General features: G+C 37.6%; 1 protein-coding gene and 1 long non-coding RNA gene across 5 annotated transcripts in view; both read left to right on the top strand.

The window, feature by feature from the left end:
* The first annotated feature begins 1074 nt into the window (after nucleotides 1–1074).
* Nucleotides 1075–4129, top strand: LOC125760696 (uncharacterized). Its single transcript, XR_007418033.1, has 3 exons — nucleotides 1075–2166; nucleotides 3294–3346; nucleotides 3428–4129. It is a non-coding gene; the product is annotated as an uncharacterized LOC125760696 (long non-coding RNA).
* Nucleotides 4130–8206: 4077 nt separating this feature from the next.
* LOC125760686 (uncharacterized) overlaps nucleotides 8207–20380 on the top strand; it is a 111772-nt gene continuing 99598 nt past the window's right edge. Inside the window, exons 1-3 of one of the 4 annotated variants that reach the window (XM_049421059.1) lie at nucleotides 8207–11285; nucleotides 11916–12617; nucleotides 17591–17668. In XM_049421059.1, the coding sequence (XP_049277016.1) occupies nucleotides 17602–17668 (67 nt within the window). In that variant the 5' untranslated portion in view covers nucleotides 8207–11285; nucleotides 11916–12617; nucleotides 17591–17601. Of the gene's footprint in view, nucleotides 12618–16952; nucleotides 17669–20380 lie in introns of those variants that run through there. The other 3 variants (XM_049421058.1, XM_049421057.1, XM_049421056.1) reach the window with 3 other exon arrangements.

Here is a 20380-nt window from a genome sequence, read left to right as displayed (position 1 = left end):
CAAACCGAAGAGTCCGTCCCCTTGTCTGAGATCCCGTTGAAATTCGAACGATTCCGACATCATATTCGACAATCTCATCTTGCATTGCACTATGTCCACAGCGACCCTCAACTGCCGTACTATGTTCTACGAGGTTACGAGCTACGAAACTCCACACCGAAATAATGTTCGTATAAATTGTATATCTTTGGTTTGATCTCCTATTAAAATAAAGAAGTTATGAAAATGTACTGTGATAATTTATGCTTGTTCGCTGTAACTAGTATTTTCGTGATCCTTCCTGCGAACCTGCTTCTACTCCAAGCCGTATACCTAATGGTAAAACTCCATCACTGCTGATGATGGGCAGGCATATGAAAACTGTTGAGCCACGTCAACCGAAAAGGCCATGTATAAACCATGCACAAAAATATTCGAATTCCATGCACAATAGTTCGATCGAATGCATGGTACAGTGCATCGGAAATTGCAGACAGGAGTATACCCAAAGGTTTATCTTTCAAAAACAAAATGGCAATGGTCTCCAGGAAAGATCATCGAAGTCATTGGAAATGTTAATTTCAATGTTCTTTTCGGCAATTCACATGACTGAGCTAATCCGTTCGCACGTCGTGAAACAGTTGTAAAGACGGTTTCACCATTATTGATTTTCGTGGTTGAATTCGGTTAGCAAAAAGAAATGGAACGAGAGATTGATCAAGAGTTATTCGAAGATTCGTTATAAAACATACATGTTCCAGGATCAATTGCAGTCAGTTCAGTTAATCAGCAGATGTTAAGGCCAGATCCAACGAAACCCAAATCATTCCGCTGTACTTACTCCTAACACGTTGGAGGTGCAGTTGTGAGACGCGAGGAGCGTCTAAGAGGGCAATCAGCCAAACAAAAATTTGTTCGTTGTTAACAATACAGTTGCGTAGAATAGGTTAAAATGTAATGATTAGATACGTTTTTGAATATGAAAAAGGAATACATCGCAAGTTTTTTGAACATATAAAACAAGTGTTGGTATGGAGGAATTTTGAGAAAGGAAAAGGAATTTCACTTGAGATACGAGCAATAATACGGAACTCGTATCTCGAGGTACCACTGTAATTCCACGCATGCATACAATTCGCATGCATAATTCTTCTAAATTTATGGTCCGCAAAAGAGATTGTCATAAACCCGAAATGTATCATTGTTGTTTGTCGTAAAGTAAAGCTAAATTAGAAAAAAAACTTATGCTAAGATTAAAGATAATATTTGGTGTGATGATTGGTGTGAAAGAAAGGAATGTTTAAAATTAATGAAATTGTTAAAATTAGTCCGGAAGAATACCCGAGTAATGCCCGGCATGAGACAAAGTGCAAGTAGGAAATTCCTTGAAAAAATTGTACATACTTTAGCAGTTTGAGGCTGACAATACGACTAAAAGCCGTAATCATGATTTAAACATAACTAAAAATTGGTCAAGAAGAATACAGCAAACTAAGAACTGAAAAATGCATGTAAAATAATGTTCGGTAAATGATATGGCATATATGCGTACACAATATTGTAATAAACTAGAAGTCTAGATAGAATTTAGCGTAATGGAAACTATTCCTATTTCAGAAGTAACCAGCATAAAATGACTGAAAATATCGAGCAATATCCTGTTTCCAATCGGGGCGATTAAAGTTAAGCATTGCAATTAATTTGCTCGTTTAGCGATTGTTTAAAATTATGGTCGCGCCATTCCGTTTGTTGTTTAGGGAAGAGGCAATACAGCCCAAAAACATCCCACCTTACCTAAAAAAAACCACAGTACAAAGCAGTGACCGCAAAAATCCGCAACAAAAACCCTAATTAACAACATGTACGAACACAAACCACCTGGTCTTCCGTTTACCAACAAACACCTCCTTCACGCCATGGAATCCGTGTGTACTACATACTGGCGCGTCGGGACGGTTTCTCCCGATAATGTGGAACGAAAACCAGCTAACAAGCTGTGTATTCTGAAAGAGGGGAAATCAGAGTTTGTCAGACAACTGCTGGGAAACTAGTTTTTACTCATCCTGTCGCTCACAATTAACCTTTGAATGGATGTGGTACTGATCAGCGGCCTGGTGTTGGTGTAGGGAAGCGACAGAATGAGGCGACGTGTGCCATAACGTGACCGATAGTTCACCTCAGGATCAGGTAAGTTAATTAAATAAACATTATTTCTAGCAATTAGTTTCCCTACTTCCCCCAGAAAAAAAATGTGGAAGCTCACCAGGAAACCGTCTGTATGTTGGGTTATATTGAAGTTGTTATCTTTTTAACAGAATTTGTGTTTTTAAGAGCTTATCAATGCAATCAAGAGCAGTAACAACTCTTCGTAAGTTAGGTACGTACAATTGATCTTTTATAGTATTATATGTTATAAATAGATGTGAAACTAAACTAAAAGTATTTTTTACAGAAAAAAATATAGAACACTGAAAATGAAAATAAATTCAGTTTACGTAAGGTAATCATCAATCGTTCCATTGTGTCTCGTAGACCTTGTGCTTTGGCGTACAACCAGTTTAAGTTTCATTCGCACAAATTAGGGTATTCCTTTCTAAGGGGAAGGAAAGTTTGGCTTTCTATCGGTTCGTATACTATCGGAAGGCTTGATTTGTGCGATCATCACGTAGGAAAGGCAAATTGAAATGGTTTGTTCCAAGAACTGATAAGACCCCATGCTACCTTTTAGTCGCTTATGGGAGTTAGTGTTTTGGGGTGTAATTGACATTCTTGTTAGAATAGATATTGTGCTAGGGATTAGAATATGAATTTTCAGCCTAAAAAGGATCAAACTATCGGAATCGTAGATTGCTCCCATGCAAGTACTTTAGTAAATATAAAATTTTTGAATAGAATATGTACGTTTTTAATGAACATTGTAAATCAGTCAAAGCAATATTCGTCAAACGAACTCACTCAACTTAGTATAACCAGTCTAAAAATGCTTTTGTTTACTCTATTCAATGTAATCTATATCTAGTTCGGGTACATTTGCTGTTATGTGTTAGTGTTAATATTGAAGGCATTTAATTTTATTCTGCAAAGAGAAAAGCTTATCAACGAACGTTTAATAGATAATATTCAGCTACCTTTCAAATCGTTTCCCTAAAAAAAATAAATTTAGTTCCCGTTTTAGATCATCAAAATGCTCATCCAAATCGGACAGCTGTTCATTTGGTTGTTTGTTGAAATTTACGCACCGTTTTGTGAGGAAAATTCGGCTATGGTGGTAAGCAGTGGAACTAATTTACGAAACCTTTGCATCCAATTCACAGCATTTACGTTACGTTTTTAGATCCTCCGTAAAGTGCAGTAGGGGCAGGAGTTGGTACGTCCTTTTTTTTGCTAACAACCTTTTCGTTTTGTCTATGATGTTTGACGCATTTGGTACTATTTTTCTTCCATCTAGCCTATAAAAACAGAAAACCAGTGATGCAAGAGTGGTAATTGCGGTACAAGAGCCTTAACCGTTGGACTAGAATTGGATTGGAGAGTTTATGCAGGAACAACAAAAACCGACGGCCACTACAGAATTATCGTACCGAACCATTTACATCTAAAGAAGTAGCAGAAATAGCAGAAACTGTATAATGCGAATGTAGGAAAATATATGTATGTAAACTAGGTGTCAACAGGATATCCTATCTGTAGCTACAAGCTTATGCAGCTGACAGATCACGTTGCGTCTTCAGTGAGATGTAACGGGACAGCTTTTGTTTTGCAAGAGAGAAAAACCAACGCAGCAAAAACTAGCATTATCTTTTTGGCATTCGAAATGAGGTACGGTAGCAATAAGGACTAGTATGAGGCAATGGAAAAAAATAAATACGAGTACTACAGCTTGAAAATCAGTCCGTAAGCAAAGGTGGTCAGTGTAGCTGCAAAAGTAAGGTCGCGTGTTCCAAACACAGCACTACAACAACTGGACAATTGTGCCTGGTAGCTCATGCTCAATTATGCACCGGAGAAGAGTTTCGGTTTTTTTATTTCTATCGCTTGTCATTTGTTTATGAATCCCACCTTATGAAGCTTACAAAATAAATGTTGCAACCTTGCCAAAGCGGAGTTATACGAAAAGAGTTTTGAAAAAATATTACCTTAGGAAATTTACACCTAAACATTAGTTCTATTACTAAGAACTCTTAATACTATAAACTTTATCTTAAATATGGTGTTAAACTGATTTTTTTACACATTCTCTACTTAATTACATTGTAAATGTCCGTTATGAACAGTAGATTCAATGAAATAGAGTAGTAAAAATATATATAGAACTCAATTTTATTTATTTGTTTAGTTTACAGGCATCTGTCGTATTGTTAGCACATTCGACGAAGCCAGGTTGCCCTAATTTTTTGCACTTTTCTCAATTTTTTTTGTAGATCCAATAATAAAATCCAATATGCTTCAAATAGTCTATAAATGCATGGAGGCGCCCAGTACTTCAATGAAGTCAATATGCAACGGCTAATTGATAAAAATTCTTAACAAGTAAAAAAATCGATAACATAGTAATAACATGCATTTAATCAATTGATTTGTTTATTCTAAGGAGAATGAAAATTATGCTTTATGAATTTATGGGCGACATACTTAAACTGAAGGCTATATCCCGAAATATGGAACACTTCGTAGTTAATGAGGCTAATAAGCTGCAAACAAATTGTAATAAAGAAAGTAAAAAAAGTTTTTTCAAAAAAATTCAAAAAAAATCCAAAAGAATCCATCATTAACATTCTTATAAGACACTTATATACTGACACTTTTTGACAGCTCTTTATTTCTGTGATTTTTGCATTACATAATGGTTAGTTTTATTTTATTATTCAACATTAAGGCAACAGTTTACGGAAATTTAGATGCTACCTATGTAGAATGTAAAATACTATACAAAATAATGAAGAATTTGTAAGTTTGAGGGGTTTTTTTGTGATTTGTGCATACAATAGCAAATACTAACTGATATGTAAGTAAACGTGTGGAGAAATTATTAGGAACTAGCTTACCCGGCAAACCCAGCTTTGCCCTTAAACATGCCTTTTGTAATTAATGCAAACATTTTGAGTGTTCAATCTTGATTCGTGTGGTATTATTAGAGCGGCGATTAGAGAATATCGTTGATTGTTTGAAAATTCTTAAATAATTGCCATTCTTAATCCAATTCATATTCCCAATCAAAGCAATTTTTCTTCTTTTTTTGGGGCTTTTCTTCTTCTTTTATGCTACTTCAGAAGGCATTTCTGCCTTTCCTTGCGGATTGAGATTTAATACCAGGTGCTTCCGTCTAAGACGCCGATTCCACATGTACCACCGAGCGCAAATCCCTAAACAGCATTTTTTAATTATTCACACACTTGCTTTTTACTTATTTATCACTCACTTTACGCTTTAATGAATAAAATTGCACAAATAAATCGTCATGTGTACCTACTTTGATTGATTTATTCGTTAGACCTTTTTTGTTTCAGTAGTGTTCAACATTATTCGTGTTGGAAAAATGGCTATGCCTACTTGATAACTCCCGTAGGAAAAACAGAACTCATAATATTGGCCAGAGGCCACCTAGCGAAACGAAAAATAACGGTAAACCTATTCTCATACCTAACGAACGTTTAGCGAAAATTTCAAACAAATCGGTTCAGCCGTTTAAGAGGAGTTTGCACACTAACACCGCGACACGAGAATTTTATATATATAGATAAAACCGCACCCGTTTAGCCCCCGATCCTAGCAGTGATTGTTGGATTTGGCGCGTTATTTTAGTAATATGAAGTGATTTAAGTTGGATTACTATGACGTATTGGGTTTTATACGACTAGCTTGTATTTGTCCGTTCTACGAAACGTTTTTTTCTGCATTGGATGTTTTTACATATATATTTTTTGTAATTGGGTCATACGCTGTTTGAAATTGCGTAAATTCTCGGACTAGTAAGCTATTAAAACTTTGAAATGAACTTCTACCACAACCGAACAATCTATGTGATTGTGGTTTGGGGTGTTTTTTTTACACCGCTTTCAATGTTTCGTAGCTTCTCGATGAAGTAGTCTCATTTATCTCATGTTTTGTGTTGTTTTTTTTCTTCACTTTTTTTTACTATGAACTCATTAGAGTTCATCCGTATCGGAGTGGAAACATGAAATGAGTGAAAAATTGCGTAATTAGTTTTATTACATCGTAGGCAATGTATTTTTTTTTTGCTTTCTGTAAGAGTGTTATTTAGTCTCCAGGAATTTTATCACGCGAATGTCCGCCTTAGCGGCGGCATGGACGGCATAGTTGTAGCTGTAGGGTTTTAGAGTGTTTTTGCCTTAGCGTTGATTTCGCCGGAATGTGACTGATGATAGTTTCATTCAATTAGCAGGAGTTCTAGTCCGTGCTAGTGCTTTTAATTTGCGTGGTTACAGTTTCGTATAGCTTTTCAAGGTGTGTCGGTAATGGTGGAAGGCGTGCTGAAATGAGTTAGAAGGATCAAGTTTTGCAAAGTTTCAAAAGGTCGGTCAAAGTGGATGATTTTATGATGGGCAGAGCGTATCGTATGATTTAATTAATTAAACTGTAAAATACCACGAAGCGCACGGAAAGGATGTGCAATAACAAAAAAAAGAGAACATGTGATATATTATGAAAAAAATAATCACGAAATGATACAAATTACGCATATATTTCACTAATGTGTCGCGTTGTTTAGTCGATGTATTATGATGTCTATATTGATAGGTAAAATACATTCTAAAACGTCAAACTCTAATTCTCTAATCCTTCTTCTAATTCTTCTAATTCTAAAACGTAATTCAAAGAAAATACATTCTAAAACGTGAAATGTAAAAATTCTTCTCTCTAATAAACTTAAACGATTTCATACAAATTTGCTTTGTTCAGTCTTTAAGAACCGGTAAAGCTCAAGTATGCAGCATGAACAATAGCAATAAAACAATACGTACAGTAGAGCAAATGAATAGTGGTCAGAAGAGTTGTGTTTGAGTGCGAACAATATTCAAAGCGAGTGAAATACAAAAAAGGAAGTAACAAAAAAAAGAAGAAACCGATTGCAAAAGTAAAATGAATAATGAAGCCATGCGCTCTTGAAGGTGTAAGAACAAACAAAACAAAACACAAGTGTAAACGATGTAAGGAGTAAAATGACAACATAAAGTAAATGAGGGTTAGCAGAAGGGGCAGCTGTGTTATGATCACAGCCAGTACACGATGCATACAATATGACTGGATCGGTGAACGTTAGATGAAACCAGACCGAAGACAACACCATTGCGTTTCACCGTCGAGCCGTCACAGAAGGCAGGGTTTGCTTTTATCCTAATTACTAAATAAAATGCAAATTAACTATAAGGGTAATTCATGAGCCGTGGTGCTTTACTCGTTTCGTTCCCATTAGTCTCTTTGCGTTTCAGTGTTGCGTCCTGCCTGACGCCTTTTTCAGCCATGCGTTTAGGCCCTGTAGTTGCAGCGCTGACTCGTTGTGCAGAGGAGAGCCAGAAAATGGCGGGAATAGTGGTTGAGCTGTGTGTTGAGATCGGTGGCGGACCTTGAGGTCGCTTTCCGGCAGGCAGCGGCTAACGCTGACTGGAAGATCACTTTGACTGGTTCGCTCTAGATCCTGTTCCGGCTTGCACACACCGTGCGCTTCCGTCGCGTTGAAACGACCACGCCTGCCAGCGATGGGCACACACAGCGTGTGGATGTGGATTATGTTGTGGTGTTGTCGTGTCGCCTAGGGAAGTGTCACGAGTGGGTGGCTTTTGCTCGGTTTGTCATTTTGCCGTACACAAACATATACTAAGGTGGGGAGCATGTCCATAAATTCGCTCACATCGTCGGGCATCACGCCATGGGAGCGTACATTTTCGCGTGGTTGCTAGAATCTATACACGCTTTGTAGGACAGATGGTGGCAAAGGGATGATGGGCAGGATGCGATGGTGTGACAACCGGAGGAAGTGGGAAGGATTTTAGCACCCAACGTGTGATGGCTGTTGATGATGAGTAAAGTATGAATAATTAAATTAATTAAGTTTTATGCGTGCGGTGTTAGCATGGCAAGCGCCAGGGCCAGGGAATGGAGCATCGCGATACGGAAAGATGACGATAGTTAAAGTGGGAAGCGTATGGATTTGTGTATGATTTATCGTGGTCATGCAAAATGAATAGAAGGAGGCGCTTAAAAGCTACTCTCATTACGTTACCAGTGCTGTGGTTAATCGTTTCTTGGCAAAGTGTTTTTGGAAATGATTTCGCAGTTATGACGATGTGCTAGAAGGCAAATGGCTCATAGCATTGTATGCTGCCTATAGAGGTATGTTTTCTTTTCTTTTTAAATAAGCCGCACGATAATAGTAACGCAGTCATAAAGTCATCTTTCAATGAGTATTGCAAATGACTAGTTCAATATGAAATTGGAAAATGATTCGTTAGATGTATAAAAAATCAGTTTGTTTGTTTGTTGATATTTGTGAAAGTCTGTTGTAATTATTAACATAATATTGCATTTGAAAATTAAGCGACATTTGAAAACACGTTTGGATAGGACAGGAAACACACTAATTCTTGCACAAGCACCGGAGTGGTATTACTCTCTTTGAATGTCAAATGCTTTAAAATGTATTTTAAGGTATTTTGTTAGTTACTTTAGACATTGGTTAGCAAGAAAATAACTAAAGCAACTTAAGCTAAGAATATAAAAAAACATTGATGCAATATTTCAAATGCAAATGCAAAAACACCCAGAAATTGAACAATCGTTCATTTTGTTACGATTTTGGTTGTTGGGAACTTCCATTCTTCCATTAATAACTTTATAAAGCCTACACAAGTTTCGATTTCGTTTACAATGGAATGGAAAACTGATCCTAATTTTCGAATATAATAAAGGAGGGATCCATACTAGTACAATTTTCTGGACTATTGAAATCATTTCTGATTAGCGGAATAAACCCTCACAATTTGCCTTTTTAGGGACTTATCTACTTCTAGATATTCATCTAAATATCTTAGATATTTAGGGAAATATCTAGTTCTATATCAATGTAAAAAGAATCTGTCAACTGTTGAAAGAAATCATTAGGTATCATAAGATGTAGAATCCTGCATGGGGTTTGACTACAATCGTTTAAAATTAAATTGCGCTACAAGATAGTACAAAACACATCCTTGTTGAGAATATTTTCTCCTCATCCTGTATGCCCAGTTTGAATAAACCCGAAGCACACGGTTTATCGGTTATTGTAACACTAGTTACAATAGTTAAAGTATTAACATGTTTTTATTGCTACATTTATTCAACGACTTTGTACGAAAATGTGCACATGATACACATTGTTGAATGGATGTACAACACCAGAAAAAAACGCAGTCTGCAAGAATGTACAGGAAATATCCGGCACTCAATCCATCAGACAATAGCGTTTCGAATTCCAAGGCACAAACTAATCCTCTTGAAAAGCTCAAGCTTTTTTCCGCTTTTTTTTTTGGTTTTTTTGTTTTTACTCCCCAGTTTTGCTACACCAGGCCAAACGGAACCGTTCAGGTACGCCAACCTTACGGGTAATGCAATGGGTTTGGGTGCTGTAACTAAGTCCAGCCTGGTGTTGGTTGAAGTGGTACGCCTCGGCGGTACGATTGATGCTCACGTTTTGGCTCCACAGTGCCACAAAGCCCGTTCGGTCGGTCTTGCTGATTGTCCCGGTTCGTGCAGGTTGCCCATTAGAGGCCTGGTTAACGGGGATGGGCTTACGCATCCGTAAGGAAACAACTTTACTCTAATCCCGAACAATGGACGTTGTGTTTGCGCTTTGCCGATGGGATCCAGCTAGAGTCAGCATTGCTCTGATCTCAGCGATCAGTGTTGAACGTGTCCTTTCTTTCATACGAACGCCTGTCGACGCCAGTTTACACACACACACACATGCCCTGTTCTCCCGCATGGCTCCTGGTACAGATGGTTTGAATTAATAGAATGATGAGCGTACCATGGGAAAGTAACTTTTAGCGTTTTGAGATCTGTGCTCCCGGTACTCGCACCACGCTGTCAACAAGCAGTGCTACCTTAAGGTGCCGTAAGGTATTTTTGCCCCAAATGTCAATTCGGCCAGTATTCGTGTGCGAGCCATCGGACGTTCCGGCTGTGCGTCGCCGGATTGGAAAGTGGACAGCGGTGCAGGGACACATTTCCCCACGGATTAGATTATCGTCGTTATTCTATGTTACCCGAAATGTACTAAGTTCAAAGAAAGATGAGCTGTTTGATAAATTCATCGCTTCGAGATACGTTTCGCAAAAAGGATAAAAGAAGCATTATACATTCAACGTTATTCATTCGCCCAAAGGAAACCTGTGTTTATCTGATGTGTTTCATGCTGCTTGAAAATCACCTAGATTAGCTGTTCTGGAGAGGCTTTGCCGTGGATTAGTAGAGGAAAAAAAGAACAACAACATCGATTAACCAAGTGATGATAAATCTGTGCTTGCATGCTGATAAAATACATGCTGGTAATCGGTTCACAGTAATGCTCCGAAGAGATGCAACCTGTAAGCGAACGATCTCTATGCGTTCGCCTATTTTGCTTATTTCTCTATTAATCTCTTTGCCTCTCTCTGCTTCTCGATGCCTGTTACGTTATTCTAAACAACTCGGTGTACTAGACAAGTATGTTTATGAATGCAAATGCACGCAGCGACGGACAACACGGTTGTCTTTGCACACCTTTTTCTGATCCCATGCACACAGTTTGCATAAACTATGTACCGAAAGTACAGGCGAAATAAATATCACATAAATCACACCCTTTGCAACAAATATTTTCGTTTGTACTCGCCGATTTTCGAGTCAAAAAATGTCGAAAAAAAGAAATACGAAGCATGTTTATCAGTAGCAGAGCTAAAATCACAACAATTCACAGAAGGACAATAGATAGGATGGAATTCATCCCAACGGAGACAACAGTTATCCCGGCAGTCCGGTCACGAAACACACGCACGAAGCGTATGAGCGGATCGGTGCTTGCCATGCTCAGCGGTCTCTTTTTTCGGCAAAATTTCTCTCCAACCTCGACTCGGATACGGAGTGGCGAAAATGGAAATCTACATCGGATCGGACTCGGTCACTTCGTGCTCTACGGTGATGCTACGAGCATCGGTTTGCTTGCCGCAAAGGTTCATTCCGACGGTTAGTGTGCCTGCTTAGTGTGCGAATATTCATCGTGCCATCAGGACGTACGCTTTTTGGCGGAAGTTCCCACGGTTTTGTGGTTGGTATTTGCGAATTTTGTGTCCGCATTCCACTGGTTCTCGAAGTTCCACGAACCACATCTTGGCGATTGCGTAGCGATCTCGGCTGCCAGGTTTATGGGTGCCACATTCAGTCAGACACGTTTAGCGATGTCTGTCATTTAAGATGCTCGTGTGTTTGTTTAGCGTCGAGTGCCGGTGTTTGAGTTTGTCTGGTACTGTATGCAGGACCATGCATTCCGCAGTCGACAGCTAGGAGCCGGATGATTGACAGAAGGAAATAAAGTTGAGCAGCCACAGAATTGAGCGCAAGGGAATAGACGCCGGTTACGGATAACTGGAAAGGAAACCGAAATACGGCTTCATCTTCACATTTCCTTTTCCAGTACAGAGGAGAATCAACCGTAACATTCAATTCGTGCTTTAGAAGCTCTGTTTAAACTGTGCTTACAACGTGTGCCGATTAGTAGATTACGAATGTTTTTGTTTATATAATTGTTCGGTAAGATTAACTCTATGCGATATTGGATACATTTAGCACAGTATTGCAGTGTTGTGTTAGACATGCGTGTGCAATGTTTTGCATTTTTTTAGTAAAATAATATATGTGAAATTGTGTTCGTGAACGTTTTAATACAGTTTAATTTTTAACAGTGTTTTAAATAGCAGCTGTCAGATTCTAAGTACGCGTACTAATTCATCCTTGACACCTGTCAAGCGTGTCGATTGCGTCGATATAAGTGCTACGAAGTATCTTAAAGTTAAAGTTTCCACGTTCCAAGCCGTTGTAAGTGTTAACAAATAACAAAACAAAGTCTATAAGGTGGAAAAGAAATATTTAAAAATTGTTGCTACAAATTTAGTGATTATAAAGAGTCAAACATAAAATTATGCTGCAATAAAATGTGCATGGTAGTAGATGTGAGTGATTAAAATGTTGTTAAACCATACCAGTGCGTTGTGAGTTTGTTCTTACACTTGGATAAAAAAGTGAAATTCTGCATAAAGATATGCAACTCGAGTGAAGAATACAATTCGTTCTAATGAGAGTAACTGAGGCGTAAACTGATACGCTGAGATAAGATGCATGTGTGTTTAACAAGTGTATAATTAAGCAGAATTCATTCGCGTACAGATTCCGCGTTGCGTAGGATCTCAAAGATACCAAGATTCCCTGATTCTAAGCTTGGTGTTTAGTGCTTATCATACGCTGTGCCATAGTTTGTAGACTGAACAAAATTTTTAAACATACACACATTTCCGTATACCAATTAAATTACCATCAAGAACCATCCCTTATCCTGGAATCCTCCGTTTTTTTTGGCGAAGACGATTGAAACGGGACGTTCCGTAGAAGTGAGTAACCGATGCGTGTGTTGCATGAGACTGCCAGTGTATTTTTATTCGTTGGAATGCAATCTATAGTGTTTTTATTTGATTAATTCTTCTTAACTCGTGCTGTAGCCCAGATTTGTGCTTTATGATTGCATGTTGTGTTATGTTTTGTTTTACATGTTTTATTTTTATTTTTTTAAAATGTATTCTCTGTATGTATATGTGCTACTTATTCTCAACCTTTGTTTTCTTTTGCAATATTTAATTTGTTTCTCTAGGCACGCAAAACCACCAGAACTGCCCAAATCTGTCTTCCTTTAGAAGTTTTTTGTTTCATAAAGTTTCATAAAATACTAAATAGTTTGAGAAAATATGCAATTTTTCCTTGTAAGTTTTACAGTCAGTTTAGAGAAATGAAGGATTAAATAATGTTCTTTATATGTCTAGAAATTAAATGACCCGAAAGTAACCGAAAGTATTGAGTATTTTTACACTATTCCTTAATATATTTTTAAGTTTTTCATAAAACGTGATTTTAAATTATTTATCGATTGATTGAAATTTAAATAGTTTATATTGAATAATTTTAAATATTTTAGCAACCATAAACAATTTTAATTCACCGTACTGATAATGAAATGTCAAATTAACTTTAATCATTTTCTCAAAGCTAGTTCAACTTTATATTTATAATTTATAAATAAATAATAGAATAGATTTATAGCAATAAGTCAAATTTTCACAAAGGGTTCAAGAACACAAAGGGTAAAACCTTTCTGAGGCAAGGTGAAACAATTCAAACCTGACTCGGAATAACTTATGAAAGCGTCCGATTTTTAGACGCCATAATGCAAACTAATTTATTCGCGGAAAGAACTTTAAATGCTTGGAATTTGTTAGATAGGGTTCAGCAGAATTAGTATTTTTTAAAGGTCTATGAGATACGGTCGAATGTTAAGTTTGTATCTTACGAAACAGGACAAACCTTTACCCCTACGGCCGAGCACGTACGTGGGTCGTTGACCATATCCTTTTTCGAGTGGTTCAAGAGTTGCTGCATCATGGTACCCAATTTCGAAATGTCACTTATGGTCTGTTTGATCATTTATCCGATCACCTGCCCCAGTGGGAAGCATTCTATATCGGTTCATCATTTTGTGGCAGCTTGTGAACATACTTCATCTGGTTTGGTAGCTTGCTGTACCTCCAGGATGCAATCGGGTAGTTTAACACCTTATCGTCCTTGGATTTCTTACGAACAATCATGTAACGCTTGTGTAGAAACATGTTCCGGTCACAGCATAGTGGTGAGAAAGTTCAACATTATATATCTGTTAGTCTGTGGAATCCATGAGTGTCGAAGCACACCATTTGTGGCTGTATTTGTTGTCTTTTCTTCTTCTCTGTACTGAAGCAAACATTGTCATTAGTTACTGGAGCAGCTGGTGTACAAAAGGCGATGGTACTGCAAAGAATAGCCGTTAGCAAAGCCATAATAGACCATTGCAGGTTCGTGAAGGTATGTAAGCTGTTCGCTTAGAGTTACTTTATGCAGTGAAACGTTTGTAATTGTAAGCTTTTAAAGACGGAAAAATCCGATAAAACTTTGCACCGGATTGCATGTAGAAGATTTGATTGGGATTAATCTGGAAGAATTAATATAAAAGGAGGTGTTGTGAAAAAAATTTGTACATATATTTAAGTAGGAAAATGTCCGAATTTAAAATTTTTGTTTATCATCTCTTTAAACACATATAGCTCCACAACAGTGTGTATACATGTACTTGGTTGTAGTATAAATATCATAACGTGTGAAGTTACAAATCGAATATATTGTTGAACTTGTAAACAAAGTGTCATGTTTACCTCTTAACTTGTTATGTAGATTTTTAACTGCAGATTCATCGTTTGAATAACTTAGGCACAATTTCACAAGCTGTAAGAGTTTTTTCATATGAAGTTTGTCATTGAGCGTGTAATTAGCATGTCGACCCAAAAGAGACCATTAATGATTGACGTGCAATGAATTAGAAAACTCTGCAGCATACACAGTCAGCTGTGTGTTGTGTCGGAATATAGTGTGTATTGTTGTTCAGCATCATACTGTCCATATAGCTTACATGAACGGACATGAAGTTTATTGATGTGTTGCAGCTCACGTAACCATTTTTTTCCGAGATATTCGCGTCCTTCGATATTTTTCGTACAGTTCCCTGGGTCGTTTATACATGTTCGCATTTGTCGGGGGAAAAAATGAACATCGTTGTAGTTTTGTTGCGATGGGTGTTCCATCAAATTTCAACGCCACCTCGTTGCCATCCTTTTTCTAAATTGATTTTCACTTCAAACCGTTTGATTTATTTGACAGCTGTTTTTTTGTTGTTCCTGATGGCCGTGGGGCGTGTGGTCACTGTCGCTGTCCTCAAACACGCTACCGATATATGCTCTTTTGCTGTTATTTTATGCTTGGCCGTGCGCTTCACTGGTTCGTGTCGCTTCCGTGTCGAATGAGCCTTCAGGGTAATCAATCAACCATCCGTAGGTTCTATCGGTGGAAAAGTTTTTTATTTTTTGTTTGGGTCATTTTCTTCTCGTTTGCTATTGCAATGAAGGTGTCTAGGCGACAAATGGACAGGGAGTTATGCGTTTATTTGGGTTTCGGCTATTTTTTGACGAATGGAGTGGCTGCGGTTGTGTTATGCCTTTCCAATCGCTTTCGGACAGACACGCTAGGAAAAACACCGGCGTGACATCTCTGTAGTTTTTGCCCCACTTGCAAATATAGCTGTATGGGATGCAAAATAAAAAGCGAAAAAATGAGAAAATTTATTTGTTATGCAATCCAATACGTTGTACAGCATTGTAGATCATTGGACCAACACAACCAATCAGTTGAACAGGTGCTTTTGTCTTACGTATGGAATATTTTTTGATGGACGAACAGGGCATATCAGTTGAAAAACGTGACAAAAAACAGTTGTGTTGTGCTAAATGATCGGTCTAACAACAAATAACAGATCCTAGGGTTTGGTTTAACTTTTTTTTTTATTTGTGTTGTGTCTCAAATGTTGAAATAAGTTATTCTACTAGGTATTACAGGAATTTATAGATGATCGGGAAAGGAGTCGAAAGTTTGTGATATTATATTATTTGATGTCCAACACGCTTGATTTTCAGATTGTTCGAAGTATTGTACGTTACTTGGAAAAAGGATCAAGTAAAAAAATTCAAATTATTGTTATAAATTCAACTCAAACATTGTAATGCTTTTACAATACGTAAAATCAAGTAACAAAAAGGTCATAAACGTAAAAAATGTTGATTTTTATTTTAGTGGCGTCCGGAAATGAATGCTCATCATGACATTTGGTCTTTTTGGGCAATTTATCATATAAAAAAACACAAAAACAAAAACACAAGATCAGGAAAGGAAAAAGCACAAATTAGCCAGATAAATAATTAAGAATGTACACCGAAGAAAACCACGCATAAGTTTCACTACATGTTTTTTGGCCCTCAAAATACATGATAGGGAAATAGCAGCTTCACTACATGTTTTTTGGCCCTCAAAATACATGATAGGGCAATAGCAGCGGAAAACAAAAAACATAAAACAAAAAGAACACAAACAAACAAACATACAGAAAGAAAAACCAAAGACTAGCAGAATACCGGACAAAGAAAAGAAAAAAAACAACCAAAATTAAACAAAACAAACCAAAGTTTTTAAACACTGGAAAAAGAAAACCTAGAACACAAAGAAATAGACTGACAGGTCTACTCTACAGAGACAATCAAGAGCCTGATTATAAACCGACACCAGCTTGATGACATGACAGGAACGGGTATCAAATCCCATCCGGACCGTCCCCACGTAGTGAATCCTTACTATCCGGCTACGTGTTAAAAAAAGCTTAAAATGGCCGGAATGACCTTAGAGATCTTAGAGACCTTAGAGAGGAGATAGAGAGAGAGACTTAGAAAGTAGGGAAGAGTTTCCCAGATAAATTTGTGTATGGATAACCGCTTCCGGGAATTGATCGAAAGTATGTAAAATGTTTCGAAAATCAAGTGTCTAAAATTTAACGGAAGCTGTAGAATTAACATTCTATTGAAAGGGGTAGTGACAATGACATTTTGATATGCTCATATATAGCTATAGCTATAGCTTCTTCGAATAAAAAATGCACAAAATAAAGGTAGGATAACAGCAAAAGCTTGTAAACAAGATACTATTGCTTAAGCTTAACGTTGGTTAAAGTTAACCTTGAAGCGATGGTACGAGGACAGCATTAAACTAACATCGGTGGTAAAGGAAAATTCGGAAAAGCAACGAAAGCCGAGCCGAATCCCTCCCCGAATGTGAGATTTATGGCTTGTGATACTAAATTATGCATAATTTTTATGTTCTGCTCGTTGTTTACCATTTCTTCGTTTTGAAGCAGCCATTCCCACCCACCGGTACAGACTTGACCGGTTTGCGGGTACTGCGGGCTAGAGTTGGGCTAGTACGTTCGGAGGCTGCAGCCCTAGCTTTATCCCGGATGTCTTTTGCGGCCGGCTGAAGCTTTCGCTAGCTAGTGGCTGGCTGACTGGCTGTTTCTCATAAAATATTTATGCCTAATTGAGTGAACGTATGTGCTGTATGGATGTGTGTATGCGTGTCCGAAAGCTTACTGTGTGTGTTTGATATTTGAATGTTGAGCTTTGGTTGTTTAGCGCTTACCCGTCCTTGTTGTCGTCGGAAGCGACCACGGTATAAGAACCACGCCAGGAGAAAACTTTTCTTTATGAATGTTATTAAATAATGCTTTATGTTTTTTTTTCTTCGTCACATTTATCTACTCCATTTTATTCATCATACGCGTACCTAAAATTATGCATTATTTGTACCGCTGGCACAATTTACTGTTACGTCCCCTGTTTTTTGCATGAAGTTTTGTGTATGACATTACGTGTTTATAACTTTATCTCATTCTTCCCTTTCGTTGCAGCACGCACAGTGATGGCCGATAAAGAGAAATGTGTCTACGTAAATGCCATAATCGTTCTTCTTACTGCACAAATTTGTGGTAGGTATCGGATAAATGCTTTGATACACTAGAATGTACAGAGCATGCATGCATGGTGCTGTTCTGGTTGGTTCAATACGTATGTTAAGAAAAAACATAAATTTCAATGCTCTTTAAAATTCCACAACAACCCAATGCTGACAGTTAATTTGATTCCCATAATGTATGGTTGTGTGATGTAATAAAAAAAACATGGAGCAAAACACATTGTATTTATTGTGTTTTAAAAATCGGGCGATTTTATTTGAGTTTTATGTAAGTTTTTATATTTTTGAACATGTTTACGCCTTTACCATGCTTCGACCGTAATAACAACAGCTCTTGGCCGTGACGATTGCTGTGAGAGAGATATATATTTTTTTTTTATGAGACGATTGTTGATTGACCTATTTCTACTCGCATATGACACTGTGGTTAGCAGTGCGTTTGGTTGGTCGTTTTTTTTTCGTATTGCGTTTTCCAACACACCTCGATCGTTTTAGACAGAAAATATGGCGATGTTTTATTTTAAAGGATGGATATAACAATTTGACAGTTTTGCATGTAAACCATCGATCATGCAAGGGTACCATACAGCAGATGATTTTTGGTTCTGTAAGTAATGACATAAGGCATTCATTTTTATATCTGATATAAAATGAAAGAAACATGAAATGTAACTTTATAACCACGCATTGATTGAACGGTTGTACGGTTGTGAGCAACAGTTTCAAGAACTTTAGAGGGAACTGTTGAATGGATATATTGCGTTTATACAGATTTCTACAAGGCCACATGAACCTTGGTGGTTGGTGGTTCAATTTTTTGTTAGTTCAATGAACCATGATAAAAAAATGTTTTTTACATTAATTTAAGTTGTTTTAGAACTAACAACAAGATAGAGATAATTTTTCTGTGATGCTTTTCTTACCATATATTTTTGGAACAGTAAAAGCTTTCTCTTAAATATAAGCAAATTGTTACTAGTTCATATTACTCTCAAAAGCTTCTTGAATTCGACATATGATGTGGTTTGAAGTAGTAATGGGCGGTTTGACCCGAACCTACCGGGTCGGAGCCATCCATAAGCGACCCGAACTCGTTCCGGTCGACCCGTAGATACAAGTAGGTTCAGTAGGTGCAACGATTCCGCTAGGTGCAAGCTACCATAAGCGACTCCGACCCGTGGGTGCAGCAAGTTCGAGTCGGACTCGGGTCGAAGTAGGTTCAGTAGGTCCAATAGGTGCAACGATTCCGGTAGGTGCAAGCTATCATAAGCGACTCCGACCCGTTCGGGTCGGATCTACTGAACCTACCTATATTTACGGGTCGGCCCGAACCCGCTGCACCCACGGGTCGGACTCGATTTCGATTTTGCTGCACCCGACTCCGGGTCGAGCCATGAAATGAATCGTATGACCCATCACTAGTTTGAAGAACTTTTATTTTTAAAAAATATCTTGGATTTTTTTAAATTTTCACTTTCATACGTTTTTCTAGTTTAGATTCAAACTGTGAGTTGAAGTTTGGATCCATTTCTGAGTATTTCAATTTTCTCACAATCAGTTCTAGAAATCACACTTAAGTTTCAACTGAAAAATAAGAATTTCACTGCCTTTACTGTTGTTGTTTATAAATTCAACCAATTTTTAACTGCAAATGGCCATTATGATTGTAGACCATTACTTAAAATAATATTTTTATATATTTCTTGAAGATTTTCGCCACTTTTATCAAAATTCGACTTATATATATTGAATGGCTACTTACGATTTTGGTAATATTTTTCAAACAGTTATCGGAATAAATATTTCCGATTTATTTAAAGTAATTTGGTTAAGGATTTGGTTAAGGAAAGCTAGAAATGGTAGGCTTTCATTTGAAGTTGTGGACCCATAATAGAAAGTGAAACTGTAAAAAAGTACATTTATAATACAGTATTATTACACATTAAGGCTTTGTTTAGCGTTTTGAAAAAAGTATTGTTTTGTTTGATTAATTAAACATTAAATAGATGTATAGATTCTACTAAAGAATGATTCAAAGAAACAAAATAATAGGTATAAATTACACTAAAAAAAGCCCATGCGGATGGGGAAACTTTCGGCGAAGTATTGCTGTCGCACAGCTAAGAAACTGCCGTACACAGAATTGTGCTTTTTTCAGCCATTGCTGCAAACAACAAATTAATTCTTTATTTATTTTAGCATTCAACCTCGTACGGTCGGGTGCAGTAGCGTTCTCCAGCGCATTCAATGGTTTGGCGTTTTAATGCCGTTTGCTCCTTGCGACTGTAGTGCAGATGGTGGAACGAACGTGATAGGGCCATAGGAGAAGCGTATACAAGCTAAGGCTACGGTCCCATTTGCATGCAGTGTACGCCGCTTTCGGTCGTCACAGAGAGCATCGCGTCCCGTAAGAATCGACACGATTATCAACTCGGTAAAACTTTTCAGAAAACTTCCCCCCCAAAAAACATCCAACACTACTCTGGCGTTTGCCAGTGCGGGCAACGATTGTAGGAGAAGAAGTAAGCACGCCTGATGAGCATGGTAGGGAAAGCGAGCGAAATTTTGCGAGAACGATTTGTGGGAGATGTAGTGGTAAGGTCGCATACGAGTGCCAAACAAATGCAAATCCTGCTTAATACGCATCATTAAGTAAATCGAATAAACGGACTATTTCGGGGACTATTCCCGAGAACCCGAGATTGTGTTCGTTACGGTGGACTTG

Source organism: Anopheles funestus, chromosome 2RL (assembly GCF_943734845.2).
Source record: "Anopheles funestus chromosome 2RL, idAnoFuneDA-416_04, whole genome shotgun sequence".
NCBI lineage: Eukaryota > Metazoa > Arthropoda > Insecta > Diptera > Culicidae > Anopheles > Anopheles funestus.
Note: the sequence above shows the minus strand (reverse complement) of the source record. Positions and strands in the feature narration are given on the sequence as shown.